The sequence below is a fragment of the Corythoichthys intestinalis genome, chromosome 19 (genome assembly GCF_030265065.1).
Source record: "Corythoichthys intestinalis isolate RoL2023-P3 chromosome 19, ASM3026506v1, whole genome shotgun sequence".
Classification (NCBI taxonomy): Eukaryota; Metazoa; Chordata; class Actinopteri; order Syngnathiformes; family Syngnathidae; genus Corythoichthys; species Corythoichthys intestinalis.
This window is the reverse complement of record NC_080413.1, coordinates 18,273,971-18,301,069: the sequence shown is the minus strand read 5'-3', so window position 1 is coordinate 18,301,069 and position 27,099 is coordinate 18,273,971. Positions and strand designations below refer to the sequence as shown.

Below are 27,099 nucleotides of genomic sequence, written 5' to 3'. Positions count from 1 at the left end.
TTTTTCACATGCTCATTTATACTAAACCTTCCATCTCCATTTAAATCCAAATACTCCTTCCTCTTGAAAGTATATTTTAGCAACTTTGGGTGGCAAAGTCTTGTGCTAATAATAAATCAGAAAGGCTACTCCGAGAATGTACTGACCTGTAGCAACTTGTAGAAATACTCCTGAAGGAGATTTTCAGGGATATTTTCCATTTTCTTGTTGAAGCCCTCAAAGTATGTGCATAAAGCGATTGTAGCCTGCTGAGATTCAAAGAAGCTCTGAGTCTTCCCTTCATTGAAGACGTCATAGCCACTGATGGGAGGGCTGTAAACAATATCATCTGTTATTGACCAGCATCACTATGTATAATGTCATCAGTATCACAAACACAGCATTTAGGTAAAGAAGTACAAACGCTTCTCACTTGAGCCAAAGGGCTTCCCGTATCCTGCGATACATGTAGCATTCCACATATAGCCACGGAGACTTGAACCAGCTGACAACCTCCTGGTCATCATGCTGACCCTGTTGTCTCTCCAGGTACCGGTTCCATGTGTCTACGTCCTCCAGGCCATCTGTCAATACGAGTATGGGTTTGTCTGTTTGCAGCTCATTCCTCAGCTTGGACAGCAGAGAAATTGCTTGCTTCTCTGCTTGGATTCCCTCCTGAAGTCAAAAGGATACAAACAAGGTCAGGTTTAATCCTTTTATACAAGAGACGAGAGACTTGACAATGGGGGAAAAAAAAACTAATTTGGGATATGGATTTCCGGTAATACGTGTTGAACTGATCAATGTTCCTTTATGGCGTGCTGTTCTCTAAAAAGAAAATTGTGTAATAGAGCAGTTTCTCTGTTGCAACCTGCTGATGACAGAAAGGTTAGAGGAAATTTACCTCTTCTACAGACCATTTGAAACTGAACCAAGTAATGTATCTTATCAATTCAAATTTAGGGAGGTTAATATCAAGTGTACCCGTGTGGGTTCTGACAGTATATTTTGTGTATAGTCTTACCTCTCCATATTCTTCAAAAAACTTGTTTTTGTTACGATGGATTGTGTCTATGACTTTAGTGAGGATAGTTGGCAATCGGTCTCTCACAGTCAAGTAAGCAAACGACCTACAAGAAAGGAGAGAAACTGCATTCAGTTCACATGCGCATTCTGACCATAATCACGTCGCAACATACTGAACATGTTGTAAAATCCATTAGAGCAACATTTCAACTCGTATCCGTCATATTACGTTAACAAGCGTGTGCTGCAACGCTGACAGCTAAATGCTAAGCTATTTCTAACCCGACAACGTTCGCGCTCACATTAATTACCCAATTGAATAAACGCGTTTCTTTTTTTTTTTGACTACATTGTTTGGAATCACGACGAATTAATTGAAAAAGCCGTCAACATACCCAACTGCTTTAGCTGACAGAGAAGGAGGTACTACGTCGCCGGTCTGGTCGGCAGCCATGATTCTCAGGGCTTAGTCATTCAAACTACAACTTTATTTAACCTTCAAACAGGAAGTCGCCGGTCGTTATGAATAAAGATCGTAATTTGGATATGCCAATAGCATTTTGTTCATCTAAAATGAAGTTCGTCAGAGCCAATGCAATTACTGTAGTTTACTATTGTTATTTTTACTGGACTGAAAAAGAACTTTTATTTTTAATGGTGCTTTGCTGTCACCTAGTGGCCACAGTCATTTATCATCTGCTCTACATATCTCCACACATTTGTTTTGTAACAATCGTGATTACATAAGTTATAGTCAATTAGTAAAAGTCCTGCAATTCACTTACATTTGTGGCCCACATCCTGCGGCATCCAGAGCTCTCCTTGGCAACAGTTGCCAGGGAAACGTGGGGCGGTCCCATCAGGAAATGGCAGATTTTGAAGCCTCGGGGCTTTTTTGGCGGGAAAGGAAGGAAGGTGGGGTAGTGCTAATATTTTAGTAAGGGCAATAAATTAATGCAGTTTAAGAGACATACAGATGTGTTTTATACTTTATTCGCATATAAACATGCAGTTTAACTCGGTGTTCGTGTTGAACTTCAAAATAGCTAACCATGGCAAACAAATCATCCGTTGAAGAACAGCGCAATTCATTTGGGACGTCCCCCGCCGCTCCCGAGTGTCTGCGTGACCAAGCGATTGGCCTCAGGCTACTCTGCGTGCTTGTCTAGAAAATATAGGCATATCAATTGATTCTGGCGGCGTCACTATGGGAACACGGCGACCCATTGTCAGGATGTTAGGGGGGCCTCGAGTGTGGGAGTCCAGCTGCGTCCACCTCCGGTGTTCAGCCACCGCCGGGCCGGGCCTCCCTTCCCCCCACCGGGCTCCAGCCTGGCCGGATCTGTTTGTTTTTTTTTTTCCGACCGTGAGGGGAGTGACTCACCACTCCGGTTTCTAAAGGACGCGGAGTGGGGGCAGGGTGGCGGTTTAACGTAAAAGGCCCTGTTTAAACAGGTGTTCCGGCACATGCTTGCGGTGTTGACCCTGTTGCATCCCAGAAAAGGAAGTTCTGTTACACAGTTGCACTTTGCCGTCAGGCTTATTTTACCATATTGTATTGCTGATTGCTTGAAGTCTGTGCTGTTTTACAGTGGAATAAAAAAAATCAATTAAGTGGCGGGACAGGCGTGTGACGCTTTCTTCAGTTAGGATAACGTTGAGTAGGTTTGAAGGTATAGGGGTCAGGAAAAGAACCAGTAAATGTCAGCTACCTGCTGGGAGCTAGCCAGCTTGTGTAAACAAGCTTTTTTTGTCTTTTTACCATTAACATGTATAGGACTGCTCCACCGGTGTATTTGTTTGTCAAAGATTTTGTGCTACAGCCCCCCTCAGCCTCCTCTTTGCCGGCCTCCAGTCACGGACATGATCAGATCTTGTTTGTTGATAGGACAAACAACAGGGCCCCGCTTCATAGGACAGTCAGTCCCTCCCTCCCATGCCTCCTTGTACACACTCCACGGCTTTTCCTGCCTGCTAAGCGGCTGTAGCCCAGCGTCCTGTGGACTCCCTGTCCTCAAACTGAATAGCTCACTGTTTTACAAGAGAATAACGCCAATCAATGGCAGCCTCTGACACATGACTTAATTAAATGATTGCAAAACAGAGGCCATTTGAGTGTGAAGTCTTCTGTGGGCCATGAGCAAATTAATATGCAAGGTTTGAAAACATTTCGGACAGATATTGTAGGTCGAATTGTTCATAACTGATGTGGTATTTGCAGAATAAGATGACAGGCAAGATCAAATGCTTTTATCTATGCCCTTTAAGCGTGGTACGCACATAGGCTACTGACAGTCTGCACGAATATAAGAATTTTCAGCCCAGTGTAATCAAAGTCCGCAAAATCTGAAATTTAGTATTTTTCTCAAACAAGGTTATCTCCCAAGGTCCCCATGAGTCTCTGCAGGCCTTCCATTTCTAAAAAAGAATAGTTTACCAGTGATAAAACATTGTGATTTTCTCGGAATGTTGTAGAAGTGATCATTTGAAAATGCAAACACTAGCAGAGATTTAGAAGAAATTAAATAGTTTCCTCATACATATGAGCAGTCATTCCCTTGATCAATATCTTTACATCAATAAATACCCTTCATTTTAACAAATAAAAACAAACATAAAGCAAATGTGTTCTTCATTGTATCAAACTAGCTAACCCTTCACATGAATCAATACCCAATACCCTCAGGTTCAAAAAGGTTGTTGACCTCTGCTCTAAATGATTATCCTTTGCAACTATGCTGTGAAGTACAGTGGGGAGAACAAGTATTTGATACACTGCCGATTTTGTTGGTTTTCCCACTTGCAAAGCATGTAGAGGTCTGTAATTTGTATCATAAGTTCCCTTCAACTGTGAGGGACAGAATCTAATACAAAAATCCAGAAAATCACATTGTATGATTTTTAAATAATAAATTTGTGCGACCCTCGTGAGGAAGAAGCGGCATGGAAAATGAATGAATGAATGAATTTGCATTTAATTGCATGAAATAAGTATTTGATACATCACAAAAATCAAACTTAATATTTGGTACAGAAACCTTTGTTTGCTATTACAGATACCAAACGTTTCCTGTAGTCCTTGACAAGGTTTGCTCACACTGCAGCAGGGATTTTGGCCCACTCCTCCATGCAGATCTTCTCCAGAGCCTTCAGGTTGCGGGGCTGCTGCCGGGCAACATGGACTTTCAGCTCCCTCCATAGATTTCTATCGGGTTCAGATCTGGTGACTGGCTAGGCCACTCCAGGACCTTAAGATGCTTCTTGTGGAGCCACTCTTTAGTTGCCTTGGCTGTGTGTTTTGGGTCGTTGTCATGCTGGAAGACCCAGCAACGACCCATCTTCAGGACTCTCACTGAAGGAAGGAGGTTGTCAGCCAAGATCTGGCGATACATAGCCCCATCCATCCTCCCCTCAATACGGTGCAGTCGTCCTGTACCCTTGGCAGAGAAGCAGCCTAAAAAAAAACGATGTTTCCTCCTCCATGTTTCACAGTTGGGATGGTGTTCTTGCGGTTGTACTCATCCTTCTTTTTCCTCAAAACACGACGAACCGAGTTTAGACCAAAAAGTTCAATTTTGGTCTCATGCGACCACATGACGTTCTCCCATTGCTCCTCTGGATCATCCAGATGGTCAGTGGCAAACTTCAGACGTGTCTGGACATGCACTGGCTTCAGCAGCGGGACCTTGCGTGCGCTGTAGGATTTTAATCCATGACGGCGTAATGTGTTTCCGATGGTTTTCTTCGAGACTGTGGTTCCAGCTCTCTTCAGGTCATTGACCAGGTCCTGCCGTGTAGTTCTGGGCTGATCCCTCACCTTCCTCATGATCAGTGATGCCCCACGAGGTGAGATCTTGCATGGAGCCGCAGAACGAGTCAGATTGACCGTCAACTTGAACTTCTTCCATTTTCTAATAATCGCTCCAACAGTTGTTACCTTCTCACCAAGCTGCTTGCTTATTTTCCTGTAGCCCATCCTAGCCTTGTGCAGGTCTATTATTTTATCCCTGATGTCCTTACACAGCTCTTTGGTCTTGGCCATTGTGGAGAGGTTGGAGTTTGTTTGTTTGAGCATGTGAACAGGTGTCTTTTATACAGGTAACAAGCTCAAACAGGTGCAGTTACTTCCGGTAATGAGTGGAGAACAGGAGGGGTTCTTAAAAAAGAACTAAGAGCCGAAATATTTACTAGTTGGTAATGTATCAAATACTTATTTCATGCAGTTAAATACAAATTTATTATTTAAAAATTGTACAATGTGATTTTCTGGATTTTTGTATTAGATTCCGTCCCTCACAGTTGAAGAGAACCTATGATACAAATTACAGACCTCTACATGGCTTGCAGGTGGGAAAACCAGCAAAATCTGCAGTGTATCAAATACTTGTTCTCCCCACTGTATATAGTATGTTATTTTAAGAGTAATTGTTCCTCTCGGACCTGCTTGGTCAACAATCAAGAATAAGTTGTCTAATCATGAAAGGTTAACAGTCCAAGATGTTTAATGCCATACGTCTGATGGCGTAGGCTTTAGCTACCCTAAACAGGATAAGTGATACAGAAGAAATCTTTTTGTGTTGTCAATGCAGAGATCAGCCAATTATTTTAATAATTAATGCCTGAATTTAGTGTGAAACAAAACAACAGCCAATTAGCAAACAACCGGAAGTGTTTGACGGACACAAATAGAGAATGAACTGGGTATGTTTAGTGTTTGTCTAAATTGTTTCGCGGGTCATTTACCACAATAAAAATGGAAAGAGGTTATGCATTAATCTGGTAACTAGATAAACTAATAGATACAGTAGTTACCATGTTTTCTTTGTATTTTCTAGCCTTATGTGTACTAGGGGTAGGAACCTATTGGGACCTCATGATACGAATTGCGATACAAAGCTCACGGTAACGATCTCACAATATGTTTATAGAACGATTGTCGATACATTAGTCAAGAAATTATTCTACAAAACTAATAAAAATAAAAACAAACTATCTTCATCCTTTTGCTGTAAGTTTATCACTAGTAGACGTCCAATCCATTTGAACTGGGAGGGTGGCACCGAATGAACCCCTCCCTTTTCAAACGGATCCCTCCCACTTGTATGGACGTCAGTTGCCAGGCAACGAGGTGATTTTGGGGTATTTCAGGTGATAGCTGTTGACTTTCAGTCACTTCCTGTTGATTTTGGGGCATTTTTTTGGGTCACTTCTTGTTCTGTGACCCAAAATCAACAGGCGACAATCACTTCCTGTTGATTTTGGGTTACAGAACAGGAAGTGACCCGGGAATGAATAGGCAGTGACTCAAACTCAACAGGAAGTGGCCTGTAAATGCCCTAAAATGAACAGAAAGTGACCTCTAAATGCCCCGAAAATCGGAAAGACTGGCCGCGAGGCCAGGAATGCTATGGTTTCATATGAACGAACGTTCTTTTGCCCTTCCCAGTCTTAACGGATTGGCCGTCGAGCGTCGTCAATGGCAGCCATAGAGTTAACTGAAATACCATTCTGGTGGAAGATTTTGGTAGCATCTTGCTGGTTCCTTATTTATTTTTTAACATTGGCCCTTTTTTAAAATGATATCTCGATTCTTGGCATGAGCGTATCGATAACCTTTCGGGATGCAAAGTATCACGATATATCACCATTTCGATATTTTTCTCACACCCCTAATGTGTACCCATGTGGGACTTTGCTGCCTCCCACAGGTATTACAACATTGATGGTTGTAGACGTCCAATCATTTGGAACTGGGAGGTCTCATATTATCATATAGCCAGTTATGAATATTTTAGCAGGGTGTCGTGAATGCACAGATTGCCCGATAGTGAGTGCGCACAATAGATGCCGGTAAGTGAAATCCTTATAAAACCTAAACCTCATTTTGATTATTAATAATATTGATACAAAGCTGACTCACTGTTATGTTTTCAACCAAAACGCCCGCTCATCCATGATTCAATGACTTTTCAGTCATATTTCCCGGTCAATCATAAATCAACTATTTGTCAACATTAGATCATCAACTATACAACTAACAATGTTAACCCAACTATTGTCTGACACACCATAGAACAATGTTGTTTCAACGTCACTTGACGTCGAACGTTTCGATGTCAACCATACTGATGATTTGGATGGAAAATCAACCTTTATTCAATGTTGGTCCGCTATCTGGGATTTTTTTTAAACATTGACACCTTTTTAAAACTATCTCGATTCTTGACATGAGCGTATCGATAACCTTTTGGGATGCAAAGTATCACGATATACAGAGGGGAGAACAAGTATTTGATACACTGTCAATGGGTTTTTCCATTGGCAGTGTATCAAATACTTGTTCTCCCCACTGTATCACAATTTTGATATATTTTTCGCACTCCTAATGTGTACCATGTGGGACTTCTGTGCTGCCTCCCACAGGTACATTGATGGTTGTCGACGTCCAATCATTTGGAACTGGGAGGTCTCGCATCATCATAGCCAGTGATGAATACGGTATTTTAGCAGGGTGTCATGAATGTACAGATTGCCCGATAGTGAGTGCGCACAATAGAGAAGTAATATATTTTTGGGGTGTTTTAGTGTGTGTGTGTGTGTGTGTTGGGGGGGGGGGGGGGGGGGGGCAAATTTGGGGAAATTGTGAGGTATAATGACAGTTTTTTTTGTTATTTTCCTCCAAGAGAATGTGATGGGAAGTTTCAACTTTAAGCAGGAGAACTATTGACTATTTGAATGGGGTGTTACATTGTTAAAACACTGTAAAATAACTTTTTTTTTTTTTTAATGGAATTTTATTTATGTACAATAACTATCTGGCAACAATGATGCATGCCTTTTCGCCTGTAGAGTACCACTTTTTTGTTAATCTTAATACGTTATTTGACGGGTTCATTTTAAAAATAAATTTAAAAAAACAGTAGCACGTTGACGTCCAATGAATGAGTCACCAAGTAAGCTAGCAACTAGCATGTAGCCTCGCCGGCTAAAGTCGCCGGCTCGTCTCCGCGGGGCTTTTTTGGCTCCAACGGCGATTTCAAACAACAAAAAAAGGACACTGCTTGGGCTGGTGGCGTGTGTGTAGGAGGGGGCGGGGGGGAATTAACGTTAACGCGACCGCCCCCTTGGCCAACGCCAACGGATCCTTGCAACGGTTGCGTGTGGCTGGGCTCCTTCGCCACAGTCATGTGATTGTAACGTAAAACCCCCTAACCGGAAAACAACCGACGACCCTCTCCGCCGCTGAACGAGCAGCTTACAAAGCTGCTGGGAGCCCGGAGAGGACGGACGTGTCCCCACCCGGTGACAAACAACCACAGAAACATTCGGCGGCGGCGTCACGGCGGCGACAATTTAAACGGACCAGCGACGGCTAAGGTAATGTCTGGCGACACATACACAACTACCCTCGCTGTTTTGAGAGCGTCGTTATTTTTTTAACGTGTGTTCGCCATACGGAGAAGTTCGCGGTGGCTAGCGACCCCCATCCCCCTTGCGAACGTGCGTGCGCGCGCGCGCCTTTCCGTACGCGGATGTGTGCGTGATGGCCGCGCGTGCACGCACGTCCGTTTCTCGTGCTAGCTTGTAGCAAACCGAAAGGCGGTGGCAGGCACGACGCGCTCCGGTCGCCGTCGCGTCCTTCGTTGCAGCGTGTCTAATCCGCTGTGTGTCCACTTATGCCCTCACCTCTCTGTCCCTTTATAAAACACGTTCACAACCTTCACCTGTCGCTCCACACTCGATGAATGACGTCTGTGTGGAGAAGTTTAAAGTCGTACTACGGAAGTGAGCGCTCCACGTGTCTGCCTCACAGCGGGGGCGGCGCTATGTCGCCTAGAAACAATTGTCTGATTATAAAGATCAACTGGAGTCTGACCTAAACTGAGTGTATTCAGGAAATTGTGTTAATTATAAATTGACTACATGGCCGGTGCAAGATATGTATTTTACCTTTTGAGGGATTAAATAATAGAAGATCACTCAACCATTGGTTAGGGTATGCTTCCCAGTTGAGTGGTCCTGGGTTCCAATCTGGTGTCATCTTGATGTTTACTCTGTGCTTTTGTGGTCTTTTTTATACTTGAGCATACACCTAGGCCTGTCGCGATAACAAATTTTAGTGTGCGATAATTTATCTAATAAATTATTTTGATATGCAATATTATTGCCCCCCCCCCCATTTTTTTTTTATTTTAAATCTTTTTTTATTGCTTTTATCATAGTAACACATAAATATACAAATAAACACAAACAATATGAGCGACATCCACAAACATGGAAAAAAGGTAGACGAAACACAAATACATAGTCTGGGATACACAAGATGGCTACTTTGTTTGACATTTCAGAGTCCCAACGACAACACCTGAGCATATTTTACGAGAGGGATACAAGTTCAGCATTGTTTACAAGACAATATATGGAAATCAGACAAAATTGCAGACAGGTAAAGGGGGGGGGGGGGGTTAGGCTGTAGCAGCTTAGTCAATAATAGGGAGCGATGTTTTAGATCGGGTCTCAAAAAAGGATAAAAAATTAGAGATGTCCCGATCGATCGGCGATCGGGTCCGATCACGTCATTTTCAAAGTATCGGAATCGGCAAAAAAATATCGGCCATGCCTTTTTTTAATAGATAGATATATTTTTTAATTAAATCGTTTTCTAATTGTATTTAATGTTACAGACATAATATGTTACACTTGTCCAGAGTCTTTAGTTAAGGCTTAAGGTAGGGTTATCAAATTTATCCCAATAACGGTGGTAATAAGTTTTTTAAAAAATGTATCACGTTAAAATATTTATCGTAAATAATGCATGCGTTGCACGACCCACTCACGCATTGACGCGCTCAATCTGTAATGGTGCCATTTTACCTTTATAGAGAGATAAAAGGCAGCGTAATATGAGTAGGGTGAATTTTGGCAGCCTGTGGAGCCTTTTTTTAACTGTCTAAAGCCTTATAGTCAGGGGTGCACATAAGTGGTCCGCATGCGTACTAGACGTTGACAAACGCGCTGGCCCTCAACGGCTTCCATACGCTTTTGCGTACCGATGGCTGACCACTGTATTTGCGGCGGACACGAGAAAATAACTTTTCAAAATGTCGAAGAGGCAGGCCACACTGAGTAATTACTTCCGTGTTCCCCCACCCCCGTCAAAAGACAGACAGACGACAGAGACGTCACCAGAGCTACCGAAAAAAAGGACTTTTGCTGAAAAGTGGCTACAGGAGGTACCATGGCTAGAAGCAAATGATGCTCGCATGGAAATGCGGTACAAAATGTGCCGTGAGAATCCCAATGTCGCCGATAAGAGCAGCGCACTTTATGTAGGGTCAAAGAATTTCAGCCATCCAAACTTTGAAAAGCACAAAAAAAACAGAGCATGTGGCAATTAAGCAAACTATTGATGTCAAACAGGACCCCACTCACCCTATGGACAAGTGGCGGAATAGGGCGGAATAAAGGTAATGAACAGCGACATGCACTGACAAACGTGTTTTTGCTCGCATTTTACAAAGCTAAACATGCACAATCAATGAGGTCTTATGAGGAGGACATCCCACTTTTAAAAAGGCTTGGAGTTAATGTGGGAGCCGGATAATGCCCTTTATTTTGAATTGGTGCTTTTTATTTCTTTACATTTCACTTCAAAGTAATGGCAATTTTGTTGTGCCAGTTGATGTTAATCAAACATTAATTGTTAATATAATTAATTAAAGTTAATTGGCTCTAAATAAAGCTTGTCATAAATTTATCGCATCAGGCGGGTCGGCTCTCAAGCTCAATGAGGACCAAGTCACATCTCTAGGTCCTCCTCTGAGAACCTGGTCAAAAAAATTATGTGCACCCCTGCTTATAGTCCGTTTCCCTACGATTAGAATGTGGGGAAGCAAGGTAGCAATTGATCTTTTTCTTAACACCCTATTTTATTTCCCAACGCAGAGAAGATATATCAATTGGTAGCACTACGCACAGTCATGGTTCCACTTCCCATCATGCATTGGGGCATGGCTACAGTATCATTTACTGAAAGCTCAACAAATACAAATACGCAATATTTAGTCACAATATACAAAGTCACAAGTCTTTCTATCCGTGGATGCCTCTCACAGAAAGAATGTTAATAATGTAAATGCCATCTTGAGGATTTATTGTCATAATAAAAAAATACAGTACTTATGTACTGTATGTTGAATGTATATATTCGTCCGAGTTTTATTCATTTTTTTCTTAATGCATTGCCAAAATGTATATGATCGGGAAAAATTATCGGGAATGATTGGAACTGAATCGGGAGCAAAAAAAAGCAATTGGATCGGGAAATATCGGTATCGGCAGATACTCAAACTAAAACGATCGGGATCGGATTGGGAGCAAAAAAACATGATCGGAACAACCCTAATAAAAATGGTTGCCATGTTTATGTGTATGTCTGGAGAGAGCCGTTCACAACATGTCTTAGGTGTTCCAGCTATAAATTTAAAACCAATTTACAATAACACAGTGAGAATACAGTATATATTAATAGATCAAGTACACCCATTTAAACGCGATAAATGTTTACTCTTAAATTCAAAAATACTTTTTAAGAAATCACAACTAAAAACAATAGACCATGCCTCTTAAGTAAAAGACAATAATTTTAATACCACACAGAAGACATAAAATGTCTTTTTCAAGAAAAAAAATAATAAAATTGCACTTAATAACTTAAGCATTTAGGCAAATTAAAAGTTTTCTCCTCATAGATTCTGCTAGGGCGTTCCATGTGTAATAATCTGATTGGATGTTTTCCGAGGCACCCTGAAGCGCACGCAACGGTGTTGTTTTGTTAATGTGATGCGGCACAGCCTGCCGAGAGCCACAGGTTCAGGAAGTGTTGTTAGTGCCGTGTGTTTATAAAAAACAAAGTTATCCGCACGTAGTGTGTTTAATATCATTGCCATAAAAACACACATGATAGTACACTATACAGCCTCCTTTTTAATGTTGTCCTTATAATGATGATCTGCTGCAGATGCGTCTCTGGCAAAAATAAAAAATAGCCTAAACCATCCGGAGGCTCCGGCACGCCGGAGATGGTCCGCAGTCAATCCGGAGCTCTGGCGCGGCCGGTATACGTTGCACAATAGGATATAATGGGAACGGATTGGCTCCGCCGCTATTTTTTGCCGGACCCGAACGAAGATGCATTTTGCATAGTTGGTAACAAGGAAGCCGAACTTTTAACAGCACGTCTGCCGCGAAAGTACACACGTGCATGCGAGGCGATAAATTGCGGCGGAAAACTTACTGCCATGATTTTATTTTACCCTGCGATAAATGGAATTATTGCATATTGCAACAGGCTTACATACTCCTACGTGTCAAAACCTTGAGTAGATTAATATTTTAAATTTTCCATAGGTTATAATGTCAGTGTGAATGCTTATATGTGCCTGCCCTATTATACGCTGATGCCTCTGGTACTCCTAATGAACATTAACACTGTATAAAATGGATACACGTTTTTTAAATATGTAATAAAAATACATGCTTTTAGGACATATTTTGATTTGTTCATGTAAAACTTGAAGGTGTTAATTTGTCAACCATTGAGAAAAACACTTGCATGCTGGTAGTAAAACTTGTTTACTGAAGGTCACTGGACCTTCAGCAGCAATCAACAATTAAAGCAAAAATAAAAATAGCACAACAGTTCAACATTATTACCATCAGAAAAAACATAATTGAATTAATTTTCATAAAAGCACATGTGTATGACTCGTATCATGTTTACATTACACACACACTCTCTTTCTCAACACAGACAGTTGCCAGATAGAAAAAAACACGTTTTACCACCACTAGACACACTAAACACGCTGGGGTTAACTCTTGTAGCTGGTGGGAAATGTTCATGACAGTTTACTAACCTTTAATTTTGTATAAATGCGAAATCATATCGGAGGTATTGCCTCCTTGGCAGCCATCCTGCGCAAACATGTTTTACATGTCGGTTGGCCCTCCTCCTCTAAGCCGCGGCCATCTGTAACTTTTTTGTAGCCGAAGTATTCCCATACCAGCGATTTTGTTTTCTTCGATGGGGGAAAAAAATTCAGGAGTTCTACCTCCTCCAGCCATCGTGTAGCACAGCTGACTCACTGACACTGAGCAACAACTGGTGGGGGAAGGTTTAGCCTTGCAGCTACAAGTGAGGGATAGCTCCATGCATTTTTGGGACTTAAAAACTAGCTAATACCTTAGAGACGGTATGACGGAAAATTTTGGCGGCTTTGAAACCGTGGCGTTTTCATACCAGATGTCTATTCTAAACGTCTTTGAGCCAGTGACAAATGAGGGAACAAATTAAGGCTGTCCAATGACTTTTCATTCAATTAAAAATAAGTTGAACATAATTAGCGAGTTGTATTCTGGTTTTATTTAACATAACATCTTAACTTCATGTGAATTGGGTTAATAATGTCTATACTGCATCTCCTATTTCCATTTACAGTTTACGAGGCACATTTCCAGTATAGCTGTGTTTCAGTGTCGTAGCAAATGAATCAACTCGAATGCACTGAATCCTAAAGTGTGCGGATGCAAGTCCACAAGCATCAATGCCAGACAGTGACAAAAACAGACATGACCAATAATAACAATATCAAGGGTTACATAGTATTTAGTAGTTCTGGGCATTTTTCAATGATTTATGCTGTGTGGCTGTAGTTTATATTTGCAGTAGGTGTTTTATATTTTTTGTAGTCAGCTGCTGGAGTATATTCAGCCTGAGTACACTGTTTGAGTGACATCAAGTTGACATTGATGGGCTGTATCCAATCTGTGTGGCTAAGTTGCACGATCATTGTCAAATATCCAATACATATCAGTTATTAGTACCCATTTGGAAAATGCGTGATTATGATCTCAAATTTTACGATCTCATGCATTTTTCCCCCAAATGTTTGCAGCCATGACGCACAACTCTATTGCGCCATTTGAGCATGAAATTGGAATTGTGCCACTTGAAACATACAAAATATGTTCGATAAGTTCCAGGACTGGTGTTACAAAATATATATTTCAAATCCAATTTAAAAAGAAACAAACTAAAACTCCAAAGTAATTCTACTCGAGTCCAGCACACTTCTCCCAGCTTTCTCTTCCACACCTATATGCATCCCTGGAAGGAGTATTCCATGATCCTCCACAGCTCTGTCGTCACGGCCATCTTGACGTGGTTTAACTTCCTCATCGGGTTCCTTTGATGACCCCTCCAGAGCTTGGGAAAGAAGAAAAAAAATCACAGGGTAAGGTTGGGTGAGTAGTTTGCTACAGTAAAGCAATATCCTTCTCAAGTCGGGAACTGTTTGATGTAGCAGTTGCGAGTTGTCTGGTCACAACTCTTCATCTCTTCTTGTGCACTAAAAGGAACTAACACTGAAGAATCTCTTTGTATAGTAGACATTTGGGCTAATTGGATGGCTCAAATTAAAAGAGATCACTTGTAGTTTGGATTTGAAATATATTTTTAATGACACCTGTCCAGGAACCTTTCAAACCACTTTTTACCAGCTGTTGTACGCACACAGACACTAAGAAGTTGACTTTCAATATATTTAAGCTTGTAAATGTGTGGTTCTTGCCTTTTCATTGTTGAATAACTGAAGCTGTAATCATTATTTTGATTCAAATAATACCGTCAAATAAAAGCAGTTCTTTATTAGATGCCTTCCTCCCATCTGCATTTGAGCAAATAAACATCCCTGGTGACTGTTTGGGGATATATGGTGAATGTCTTCCTTGTGTTTTTAGCAAGCGAAACAAATCCATTATTATATCAATTGATTATACTATTATAAGTGAACCGATTATCCATTGAATTTGGGCTATAAATATACTGTACAATTAGGGAGAGTTTTATCAAATAATGTGACTTTGAGGACATTTTTAAGCAGATTGTTGAGTTATGACTAAAGTAGTTTCTTCTGTGGTGTTCAATAACAGGAAGTAGTTTTTTGAGTTCTTTTGGTCAACCAAACAAGACATTTGAAGATGGCACAATGGTGTCGTGATTGATATTTGATAACCTATCTGAACTTACACTCACCGGCCACTTTATTAGGTACACCTGTCCAACTGCTCGTTAACACTTAATTCTAATCAGCCAATCACATGGCGGCAACTCTGTGCATTTAGGCATGTAGACATGGTTTAAGAAAATCTCCTGCAGTTCAAACCGAGCATCAGTATAGGGAAGAAAGGTGATTTGAGTGACTTTGAACGTGGCATGGTTGTTGGTGCCGGAAGGGCTGGTCTGAGTATTTCAGAAACTGCTGATCTCCTGGGATTTTCACACACAACCATCTCTAGGGTTTTGCAGAGAATGGTCCGAAAAAGAAAAAATATCCAGTGAGCGGCAGTTCTGTGGGCGGAAATGCCTTGTTGATGCCAGAGGTGAGAGGAGAATGGCCAGACTGGTTCGAGCTGATAGAAAGGCAACAGTGACTCAAATAACCACCCTACAACCAAGATAGGCAGAAGAGCATATCTGAACGCACAGTACGTCGAACTTTGAGGCAGATGGGCTACAGCAGCAGAAGACCACGCCGGGTGCCACTCCTTTCAGCTAAGAACAGGAAACTGAGGCTACAATTTGCACAAGCTCATCGAAATTGGACAATAGAAGATTGGAAAAACGTTGCCTGGTCTGAGTCTCGATTTCTGCTGCGACATTCGGATGGTAGGGTCAGAATTTGGCGTCAACAACATGAAACCATGGATCCATCCTGCCTTGTATCAACGGTTCAGGCTGGTTGTGGTGGTGTAATGCTGTGGGGAATATTTTCTTGGCACTTTTTGAGCCCCTTGGTACCAATTGAGCATCGTTGGAACGCCACAGCCTACCTGAGTATTGTTGCTGACCATGTCCATCCCTTTATGACCACAATGTACCCAACTTCTGATGGCTACTTTCAGCAGGATAATGCGCCATGTCATAAAGCTGGAATCGTCTCAGACTGGTTTCTTGAACATGACAATGAGTTCACTGTACTCATATGGCCTCCACAGTCACCAGATCTCAATCCAATAGAGCATCTTTGGGATGTGGTGGAACGGGAGATTCGCATCATGGATGTGCAGCCGACAAATCTACACCAACTGTGTGATGCCATCATGTCAATATGGACCAAACTTTCTGAGGAATGCTTCCAGCACCTTGTTAAATCTATGCCACAAAGAATTCAGGCAGTTCTGAAGGCAAAAGGGGGTCCAACCCGTTACTAGCATGGTGTACCTAATAAAGTGGCCGGTGAGTGTATATATGAATTGAATTTTGTGTGGGTGTGTCTGTGTATTCGTTACCAATGGACTCTAAAAGGGTTTGACAGATTTGCTTGAAAATGTACACATTTGTAGTATAAGCGTCTGCGAGTGTTCTTAGGTAGGTTTTGTATCGAAGTACCACCAATAAGTATCGAAAATTAATAATAGAAAGAATCGGGTTGCAGAATTGCAATTGAATTGAATTAGGAATTGCCCGATTTTAACCAAATTTGACACACTTGTAGAGAGTGACATCAATACAGTAGTGTTTGCGCAGTGTGAATACTACACCTTTTCAACAAGTCATTTGCAAGTGTTGTTGCGAGGTAGCTCTCCAACCAGGCTGTGGTCCTCTTGGTCTAATGTGTAAGTGCCCTGAGACTCATTTAAAAAAACTTTTTCAGGGGAGCAAGATTAATAAACTTGCAGCCCATAGTGGTAAGTGTGGAACCACTGAATTGGCGGCCAAAATTCAAAGAGAAGCCCTGATTTCGAGGTTTGTTATGTGTCGATTTAACAAACCTTGGCCCCAACAACCTAGTACAAGTAGTATGCCGGGCTATACAGCTTGTAATTAGCTAAAAAGAAAGTGTATTGAAATTGAAAAATTATTCAGAAGTTATGTTACCTGCATTGGAAAATTCACAACATAAGTGATGTGATATGGCACTTGTCCTTACATGTGTATGATCTTTAGTTGCAATGTTTTTGCTGCATTTTAAATGTTCCAGGTGGCTACGGCAACCCTGTTTGCTTTAAACATAGTTGGCCATGAGATTTTGGTGGTTCTTTTTGTCCGTATTCAAGTCTTGGCAAGTTTTTTTTATGGTCTATCATGGTATCCGTGACAAGGTGTTTGGGAAGGGGCTGTTGAGCCCTGGAGGCTCAATTGTTCAGAGAGGTTCAGCACATGCTCTACCACGGATGCTTGTATGTTAGCTTTTGACTCATCACATTCTGAAGGCCCTTGCATCTCCCACGTTCGGATCAAGGTCTGACATGTTTTTGTTTTTAGTATTTTATCGATGTAACGTGGATACTAAGGCAGTTTTGGTGCAACATTTGTGCCCATCATAGACTCTAATGAAGCTCCCCAGTCAGGCCCGACTTTATACCTCCCCCCAGACCACATGTGCCATGTTAGACCTGTGGTAGAATGCAATGGCCCAGGGCCTGTAAACCATCGCACGCCAAGACGTGCCGTGATTGACAGCGATGAAGCTGCTGCCATGAATCCTAGCCTGCCATTAAAACATTTTCAACGGTGGAAAAACAGGATAGAACGCTCAACAAACAAACAAACTAGGGCTGGCAAACGATTAAAATTTTTAATCGAGTTAATTACAGCTTAGAAATTAATTAATCGTAATTAATCGCATTTCAAACCATCTATAAAATATGCCATATTTTTCTGTAAATTATTGTTGGAATGGAAAGATAAGACACAAGACGGATTTATACATTCAACATACGGTACATAAGTACTGTATTTGTTTATTATAACAATAAATCAACAAGATGTCATTAACATTATTAACATTCTCTTAAAGTGATCCATGGATAGAAAGACTTGTATTTCTTTAAAAGATAAATGTTAGTACAAGTTATAGAAATTTTATATTAAAACCTTTCTTAATTTAATTTTATTAAAATTTGTAAAATTTTCAATCAAAACATCAACTAGTAGCTCGCCATTGTTGATGTCAATAATTACACCATACTCACTCATGGTACTAACCCATAAAATCAGTTGGGCCCAAGCGCCAGCAGAGGGCGCCAAACACCAAAAAACAAGTAACAAGCGGGCATTACACTGTACTGTCATTTTAATCTGTTTGAGCGGGGCATGTGCGTTAATTGCGTCAAATATTTTAACGTGATTAATTTTAAAAAACTAATTACTGCCCGTTAACGCGATAATTTTGACAGCCCTAAAACAAATAAAGAATGTGACAAACCCAGAAAAGGTCTTTGAGATCCAAAACACAGTTCCACTACAGATCAACGCTAAATTTTGTCACATTGATTCATTTACTCGCTGCCAGGTTTGTTGAATTTGACCTGGTAAATTTTGGCAGACTAGTTTGTCATCCACTCTGTGAACGTTGTTGCACTTTTATGACAGTATAAACATCTGAATGGGTATCCACAGCAATCACAACTTGACACATTTGACCATCCTGCTGTCCACCTGATTTCGTGTCACAGCTGGCCTGTTTTTGTGGATTTAATGTGACTGCCATGGACAACGGACCTTGACGTGTGGCAATAGGAATCATCAATTCAAATTTGGAGACATTGGTTGTGTAGCGGTTCATATGGCTCATCTATTGTACTGTAGATGAGGTGTCAATCAGCTGGAGAAGACTCAAGTTAAAAACCCTATTCATGTTTCCCGAGTCAGAAAGGTTTAAAAATGACATTTTTATATCGCTATTAGCAAATACTTGGTCACAGTGGCAAGAAATACCCCATTTCCAGTGAGGGCAGAGACCTGAGGGTAGCAGCACCACACTCCGGGTGTGCGACCATCTGGTAGAGGCATATGGCGAGATAGGCTGTTGTTCACAATAAGTCGCCGCTTTAAAGGCTACGAATAACTAATGCCGTTTAATTCAACAGGACAGTAAATAATCAATGGTGATAAATGTTGTTTATTACGGCTGCAAAAACAAAAAAAAAAACCTAACTGCAGTTAGTTTGTACCCCAGGCCAGTGAGTGGCAGTAGGTCAATAAACTTCTTTCAATAGGGTGTATTTGTATTTCAATAGGCTGTATTTGTATGCTGTGTATAAAGAGTGATGGTCAAAATTCTTAAATACAAATCACAGTACAACTAGTATTAGTACTCTGTTGCTTCTTCTATTACACCTGCTGCTATGAAACCTTCCACTGCTCTAAATGATACTGCCGTTACTAAAACTGTGGCTGCTACTTCAAGTTTTACTATTATTTTGTAATTCCCAGTTCAACTCCTTTACCTCTACTACTTCTAGTTTTGTCATTTCTATTTCTCAATTAATTGTCTCTACTGTGTATGTAATTACTGAGCATTGAACATTTAGACATAAATTGTTTGGTTTGAGAGAAAAACAATCCAATGACACAATTTTTAAGTCTTCTGTTCAGAAATAAAAAGCATATTTTTGTGTATCAACCCATTCATTCATTGACTTGGTTGGTGACATTATACGTAGCTACTTTTCATAGGATACACTGATGACATGAATGTCATAAGTGTTGGGTGAGCGGGACATCAATTGATATTGACGTAACCCATCCAATGGCTGAAGAACATTACAACTGTTTTACACTCTGCCTTCCTGTATGGAGAAATTGCTGGTCCTTCATCCTCCTCCGCAAGGGGGTTGGGGAGTAAAACTAGTTCTGCCTCGGGAATGCGGGCCGACGCCCACTTCTCTGATCATGTGATGCCCTCAAGCCGTCCCATTTTCCCAGTGACCTCTGGGGGTCGACAGCAACTAGTCGTGATTGGTCAGTGGGATATGTCGCCCTCTTACACGTCCCCAGAGATTGACTTCACACGACCCGGAGCCCTAATCTCAAAACCAGAGTTGAGCTTATGCAAAATCTTTGGACTTCGAAATGCTTGTTTGGTTTGTTCCTTCTAAATTTGGTTGTCTTATTCCAGACCATCACAAAGTGGTGACAATACTAAAATAATTTGTAAATGCGGTTGTTGGAACTGGTGAGCTCTGTATTTTTAGTTGAATTCCCTAAAATGTCCAAATCTTCAATTTGAGTTCTTTGGCTTTTTCCATTGTTCTAGTGATGAATCCACTGAGCGAGCTGTGAAGCAAAGACTTTTTATTGGTGGCAATGACAAAGAAGGTTATGGGTCTTCACTTTGTCAAGGTAAAGATTAACGTTTACAGTTTGTGCTGTTTCCAGTAGCCACCGATGTAAGAAGTCTGCCTCCCTAAAACATCTTTAATTATTTCTTAAATAGGTCAGTTTGACCCTCAACATAACAGGAGGTTTCTATCTGAGGAATCATGGAAGGACAAGCGTTCAACCACACTGGTCATATGAGTGTGCTGCTCAGGAAATTAAATGTTCATAATGAGCCCTCTGTCTTAGCAAACATTTTTAATTCTGATTATAGATTGAATTTGTTTAGCTGCTACTCTATGTTGTTCAGCTATAGAGCTTATAAAAAAGCCAGCATCCCCGTGCGGTTGCTGTTGCCTCCGGTCTCTGTCACAGACAGGAAACTGACTGTTGCATGTGTGCTCATGTGTGCGTGCAGGTTGAAGAATGGAGTTGGCCAACCACGGTCTTATCCTGCTGCAGCAGCTCAACGCTCAGAGAGAGTTTGGCTTCCTGTGTGACTGCACTGTGGCCATCGGAGATGTGTTCTTTAAAGCCCACAAGGCCGTGCTGGCTGCATTCTCCAACTACTTTAGAATGCTCTTCATACACCAGGACAGGTACAGAAAACAATAAGACCACACACAAGATAAGCAGGAATGTGGATTTTATCAGTACACTTTCACAAATATACCTTTTATGTTAGAGAGAGAAACTAAGTGAAGCAACTACATTTAGCTTGCAATGTGCCGTTTAACCTTTGTCCAAATAACCAGTACGGACCCTTAATACAGTGGGACAAATAAGTATTTAGTCAACCACTAATTGCGCAAGTTCTCCCCCTTCAAAATATTAGAGGCCTGTAATTGTCAACATGGGTAAACCTCAACCATGAGAGACAGTATGTGGGGAAACCCCCCCCCCCCCCCAGAAAATCACATTGTTTGATTTTTAAAGAATTTATTTGCAAAGCATGGTGGAAAATAAATATTTGGTCAATGCCAAAAGTTAATCTCTAGACTTTGTTATTTACCCTTTGTTGGCAATAACGGAGGCCAAACGTTTTCTGTAACTCTTCACAAGCTTTTCACATACTGTTGCTGGTATTTTGGCCCATTCATCCATGCAGATCTCCTCCAGAGCAGTGATGTTTTGTGGCTGTCGTTGGGCAACACGGACTTTCAACTCCCTTCACAGATTTTCTATGGGGTTGTGATCTGAAGACTGGCTAGGCCACTCCAGGACCTTGAAATGCTTCTTATGAAGCCACTCCTTTGTTGCCCTGGCCGTGTGTTTGGGATCATTGTCATGCTGAAAGACCCAGCCGCGTCTCATCTTCAATATCCTTGCTAATGGAAGGAGATTTTCACGCAAAATCTCTCGATACATGGCCCCATTCATTCTTTCCTTTACACAGATCAGTCGTCCTGGTCCCTTTGTAGAAAAAAGGCCCCAAAGCATGATGTTTCCCCCCCATGCCTCACAGTGGGTATGGTGTTCTTCGGATGCAATTTAGTATTCTTTCTCCTCCAAACACAAGAACCTGTGTTTCTACCAAAAAGTTCTATTTTGGTTTCATCTGACCATAACACATTCTCCCAGTCCTCTTCTGGATCATCCAAATGCTCTCTAGCGAACCGCAGACGGGCCTTGATGTGTACTTTCTTCAGCACGGGGACACGTCTGGCAGTGCAGGATTTGAGTCCCTGGCGGCGCATTGTGTTACTGATAGTAGCCTTTGTTACTGTGGTCCCAGCTTTCTGTAGGTCATTCACTAGGTCCCCCCGTGTGGTTCTGGGATTTTTGCTCACCGTTCTTGTTATCATTTTGACGCCACGGGGTGAGATCTAGCATGGAGCCCCAGATGGAGGGAGATTATCAGCGGTCTTGTATGTCTTCCATTTTCTAATAATTGCTCCCAAAGTTGATTACTTTACACCAAGCGTTTTACCTATTGGAGATTCAGTCTTCCCAGCCTGGTGCAGGTCTACAATTTTGTCTCTGGTGTCCTTCGATAGCTCCTTGGTCTTGGCCATAGTGGAGTTTGGAGTGTGATTGACTGAGGTTGTGGACAGGTATCTTTTATACCGATAATGAGTTAAAACAGGTGCCATTATTACAGGTACCGAGTGGAGCCTCGTTAGACCTCGTTAGAAGAAGTTAGAGCTCTTTGAGAGCCAGAAATCTTGCTTGTTTGTAGGTGACCAAATATTTATTTTCCACCATGATTTGCAAATAAATTCTTTAAAAATCAAACAATGTGATTTTCTGTTTTTTTTTCTACATTCTGTCTCTCATGGTTGAGGTTTGCCCATGTTGACAATTACAGGCCTCTCTAATCTTTTCAAGTAGGAGAACTTGCACAATTGATGGTTGACTAAATAATTATTTGCCCCACTGTATTTTGAAGGACAGCAGAATGTATGAATGTTTTTTAACAATAGTGCCTCTTAAAACTCAAAACCCAAGTAGGTTGCTCCATTTTGCTTAATGAACAATCAATTCTACACAGTAAACAAAATATTTAGCGGTCAAATAATCAATTATGCAGAACATTTCTACTTCGTCTACTGTAGCCTGTCAAGGCGGCAATCTAGCCAAACCCATGTACCCCATTAAAGCAGCTTAGATAAGCTCCAACTCACTCTATTAAGGAAGACTGCTTTAGAAAAAGTACGTTCTCAAAAAAAGTGGTAACAAGTATTAACTTCTTAATTTAGTAACACCCGTGCTCAGCGGGCTGAATTAAAAAAAGGGGGAAAAAATGCAGTGGGTCGGCCATATGGGGTGTGTAGGCAATACTTCGCCCTGTAAGGGAGATTTTGGAACCACAAGGTCTCCATGATGTAGTGGAACAAATTATACTCTGGTACCTAAGTTACAAGCTGCTGCTTTTTCTATTTAAAAAAATAATAATGTTTGTAATTACTTTCATATCTGGCTTTGTGTTGTGAGCACAGTTCTGAGGTACTAGCGAGTCTTGGTGACCTCAGCACTCGTGTATGTGTGTGTGTGTGTGGGGGGGGGTATAGGTTATTCATCATAACGATATTTTGCTTAATGTTTTCATCGGAAACTAGATCAAATGATTGTCAGAACTTTGCTTACATTTATTTTTCTATAATAGCCCTAGATTAAAATTACTCAAGGTTGATAATTTTGTTTCAGTGACTGTGTTCGCCTGAAGGCGACAGACATCCAGCCTGACATCTTCAGTTACCTGCTGAACCTGATGTATACTGGCAAGCTGGCCCCCCAGCTCATAGACCCCACACGTCTGGAGCAGGGTGTGCGTTTCCTGCACGCCTACCCTCTGTTGCAAGAGGCCAGCCAGTCTGTGTACACGCACCCTGAGCAGAGCATCAACCTCTCCACCTCCCTCTACGGCATCCAGATCGCCGACCAGCAGGCGGCGCTGTCGGCCCGCTTGCCACTGTCCTCTCCTGTCGACATGGAGACACTTGGATCGGAGGCTCAGTACCCGACACTCGCGATGACATCCAAGCCGGCCGCTTCCCCCCCAGAAGCGGAGGCATCCACAAGCGGGGTCCAACCTGCCGCAGAAGAGGCAGCATCTGAGTCTCCTGGCGTGGATGGCGGCGCATCTGCCAACGCCATCTTGCATGTGAAGCCCAGCATCATGAAGAGGAGCTCGTCCTTCCGTAAGCACTACTCTTGCCACCTATGCAGGAGTCGCTTCAACCAGAGGAGCCTGCTGAGGGAGCACCTCCTGCAACACGCCCAGGCAGTGGAGACCCAAAATGTTCCGTCACCCGTAATGGTCGCCGAACAGAGCGTGCCTGAGGTGGAGGGACTTCTGAAGGGAAGTAGAGTCGCCGCGGTGGAGATCATTAGCGATGGCGAGCAGACTCTGGCTTCGGGTAACAATTCGGACTCTCCGCGTGCCGAGGTGTCCACATCCAGCTGGGGTGCGGGCGGCCCGAACTCCCAGGCGGACACGCCGCCCCCCTCGGACATCGCCGACATCGACAACTTGGAGAATGGCGACCTAGACCGCGAGCTGAAACGGCGGAAATACGAGTGCTGCACGTGCGGCCGTAAGTTCATCCAGAAGAGCCACTGGCGTGAGCACATGTATATTCACACGGGCAAGCCTTTCAAGTGCAGCGCCTGCGGCAAGAGCTTCTGCCGTGCCAACCAGGCCGCCCGCCACGTGTGCCTCAACCAGGGCGCCGACGCCTACACGCTGGTGGACCGCCAGAGCATGGAGCTGTGTGCAGCCGGCGACGACAGCAGCCAAATGGAGGCCATGTTCCTGGCCACGTCCAAGCCCTACAAGTGTAACATTTGCGCCACCACTTTCTCTAGCCCCAACGAGGTCATCAAGCACCTGTGCTTCACGCAAGGGGGCCTCGCAGGGCTGCAGGGCGGCGCCGCTCTGATGCTTCCACACGATGAGCTCTCCAAAGACGACGGATCGGATCTGTCCAACTCGGGCACGCCACTTGAGGCCATCAAGGCTGAGGACATCCTGGTGGAATAGTTGCCAAAACTTCCAATTCTTCCTCTTTTTGTTCCCTAACTTATAACTCAAGACTAAGCTAACAAAAGTCAGTCAGGGTTTTGTTTTTGAGTGGGAGATCCAATCTTGTTTTGTTCCATTCACATCAACTTCAGTGGAACAAAGGGGAAATAACCTGCCATCTTGTCTTATCTGTATGGAAAGCCATTTGAGCATTTTTTTCCCTCCAACATTCAATTTAGTACACAAGTAAATGACTAGCAGACAGATTTATTACTAGAGCACACAATATTTACTACATTATGACATTTCTGCACAAAAGTAGAACAATTACATGTTACTAGTAAGGCAAAACTGCAGTATATGACATTTGTGTGCTATTAGTCATACTACTAGTAAGGGCGAGATTAGGGTTCCCAACATAGTTGCTCATGGTCCCTTTCTAGAGATTTCTCACCTGTGATAAGACATCATCATTTATAGGAATGTATGAAAAATGTAATCACACTTACACACATTTATGTTGAATATTAGTGATTGTCAGTTTCTCTTATTGTTGAATATTATGGAGCAGTATTTGAGCAAATTTACTGTATAGCAGTACCAAAAAAGTAGCTTTAAAAGGTTGGTGACCCTTTCTCAACTAGATGTTAACTAGTTTATTTGTCATTGTTATTGCACACTGGTGTCAACGAGTGGACCCCACCAGCCACACTAATGTAATGTAATTGCCTTCTAATGAGTTGTAGCCGTTGTACTTGTGTGCAGAAATGTCAAACGGTGGAAGGCAGTAGTGAACAAAAAGGTTATTACTAACACATTTCACTAGTACACAAATCGCCTTACTAGTGTAAACTGAGTGCTCTAGTACTTGAACAATTCAGTATACTACTAGGATATTGATAAAGGCTCAAACGACACGTCCCATCTCACTGGAGCTGCGGTGAGGACAGGTGCTTTCAAACAGGAAGCGAGGGGCTCGACTGGCAGGGTCGATGTGTAGTTGTGAGGCCAATACTGTACATACAATCTAGTATTGCTTTGCTGTAGGGAGACTCCTTAGAATTTCTACTAAATTCCACAAAGACACGCGCCCGAGACAATCTGTGCTCTTGACGTCTTCCATTTTGTGTTTTGTGAGCAGCAAAATTTAATGAACACAATTTGCACCTTGTTCATTTGTTAATCACGACATCCATCTCTGGGAAGCACATTTACTTTCCACCACATTAAAGTGTGAACAAAAAGGTTAAAGCAGGAATGAAAACTTGAATCCAACGCCCTTTTTAAATATTTCTAATTTTATACACAGTGGTATAATTTACAAAGAGTCTTATTGTAAGAAAATGTAGCTTTCGGAATAAAAATGCATTTGATTTAGAAGATTCACATGTATTGAGGACTGGCGAGACGAATAGTTAAGACTGTAGCCTTAAATCAATGACCTTGTAAAAATGGTAGTTACTACCTGATCGGACAGTTTTTGTTCATTGGTTCCATCCCTGTACTATGTAGGAAATGGGGCCTATTCCAATGAAAAGCATGTATCTCTGTTATATTTTTTCCTTAACAAAAAAGTTATTTTGAAAAATAAAAAATAAAAAAAATTGGGGTGCGTTTTTAGCTTTTATCCAAATACAGCAAAAAATGTACACATTTTCTTTAAAGAAAACTAAGTGATACTTATTAATACCAACTACAGTTGGATATTTTAGGGTGAAATTATTATTTTACAAAATATGGGGGGGGGGGTTGTGTGTTTTCAGACAAACGGTTTTAAACATTTTTATTTTTAAAACGTTATATAGTGTTTTGGGGAGGGCATACTGACATAGAGATACACTTTTCTTCGGATGGCTTTCTTTCTTATAGTTATTGTTACACTAGCATAACTCATGTTCTCCTCATCTAGAATAGAGGATTTGATTTTTTTTTCAAAAATGGTGCAAAGAAAAATCTGGTCGCATTGTTGGAGTTACTCCAGTTTTGTGGCTAGATGGCGCTGTTTGACTGCTGCATTGCACCAACATGGGCATACACCTGTGTGGCTCTCAGAAACGTATAATTTTTTTCCTAAGACTCATGAACTGCTCAATGTGTGTATACATTATGTGAATATCTCAGGAAGATGACAAAAGTTTGACACCGTCCTGTGTGTTGGAGTGTGTGTTTTCCATGTTGGTATGGGGACATCAGGACGAGTCCATCCCAAAATACTTGAGTAACACAAGCTAATGTTCCCTCTCAAAGCTCGTTTGACATCTACTGTGATCAATATGTGCTCTCAGGAATGTGACTTTTATTTTGTTTTCTTTATCATTAGCTTTGTTGTTTTTTTTTTTTAAATGAAGAACAAACAATAAAATGTGTCTTTTGATAACATTGACTTTCTTGTAATTCAACTTTTAGGAAGGTGTTACAAAATAGATCTTTATAATGGCAAATGGCATTATTGACATTAGCATAA

The 27,099-nt window shown here is 41.7% G+C and overlaps 2 protein-coding genes across 3 annotated transcripts in view; one reads left to right on the top strand and one right to left on the bottom strand.

Annotated features, from left to right (window-relative positions):
• The window catches only part of armt1 (acidic residue methyltransferase 1), a 3,364-nt gene extending 1,803 nt beyond the window's left edge, over window positions 1-1,561 (bottom strand). Inside the window, exons 1-4 of the mRNA XM_057823309.1 lie at window positions 1,401-1,561; window positions 1,004-1,109; window positions 413-654; window positions 147-312 (exon numbers count right to left, since the gene is read on the bottom strand). Of these exons, the coding sequence (XP_057679292.1) occupies window positions 147-312; window positions 413-654; window positions 1,004-1,109; window positions 1,401-1,459 (573 nt within the window). The 5' untranslated portion in view covers window positions 1,460-1,561. The remainder of the gene's footprint in view (window positions 1-146; window positions 313-412; window positions 655-1,003; window positions 1,110-1,400) is intronic.
• Window positions 660-27,099, top strand: zbtb2b (zinc finger and BTB domain containing 2b). Of its 2 annotated transcripts, none has more exons than XM_057823308.1 (3): window positions 660-679; window positions 20,589-20,769; window positions 23,318-27,099. In XM_057823308.1, the coding sequence occupies exons 2-3, from the start codon at window positions 20,597-20,599 to the stop codon at window positions 24,651-24,653; spliced, it is 1,509 nt and encodes a 502-aa protein (XP_057679291.1). In that variant the 5' UTR covers window positions 660-679; window positions 20,589-20,596; the 3' UTR covers window positions 24,654-27,099. The 2 variants fall into 2 exon arrangements, with proteins under 2 accessions (XP_057679291.1, XP_057679290.1); XM_057823307.1 differs by lacking the exon at window positions 660-679 and adding an exon at window positions 7,809-8,382 and having other exon boundaries at window positions 23,318-27,098.

What these genes read in the sequence shown, in the direction of transcription:
- zbtb2b (XM_057823308.1), top strand. Translation starts at nt 20,597, where the DNA reads ATGGAGTTGGCCAACCACGGTCTTATCCTGCTGCAGCAGCTCAACGCT. An exon ending in CTCTTCATACACCAGGACAG is followed by an intron (nt 20,770 to 23,317) that starts GTACAGAAAACA and finishes ATTTTGTTTCAG; the next exon opens with TGACTGTGTTCGCCTGAAGG.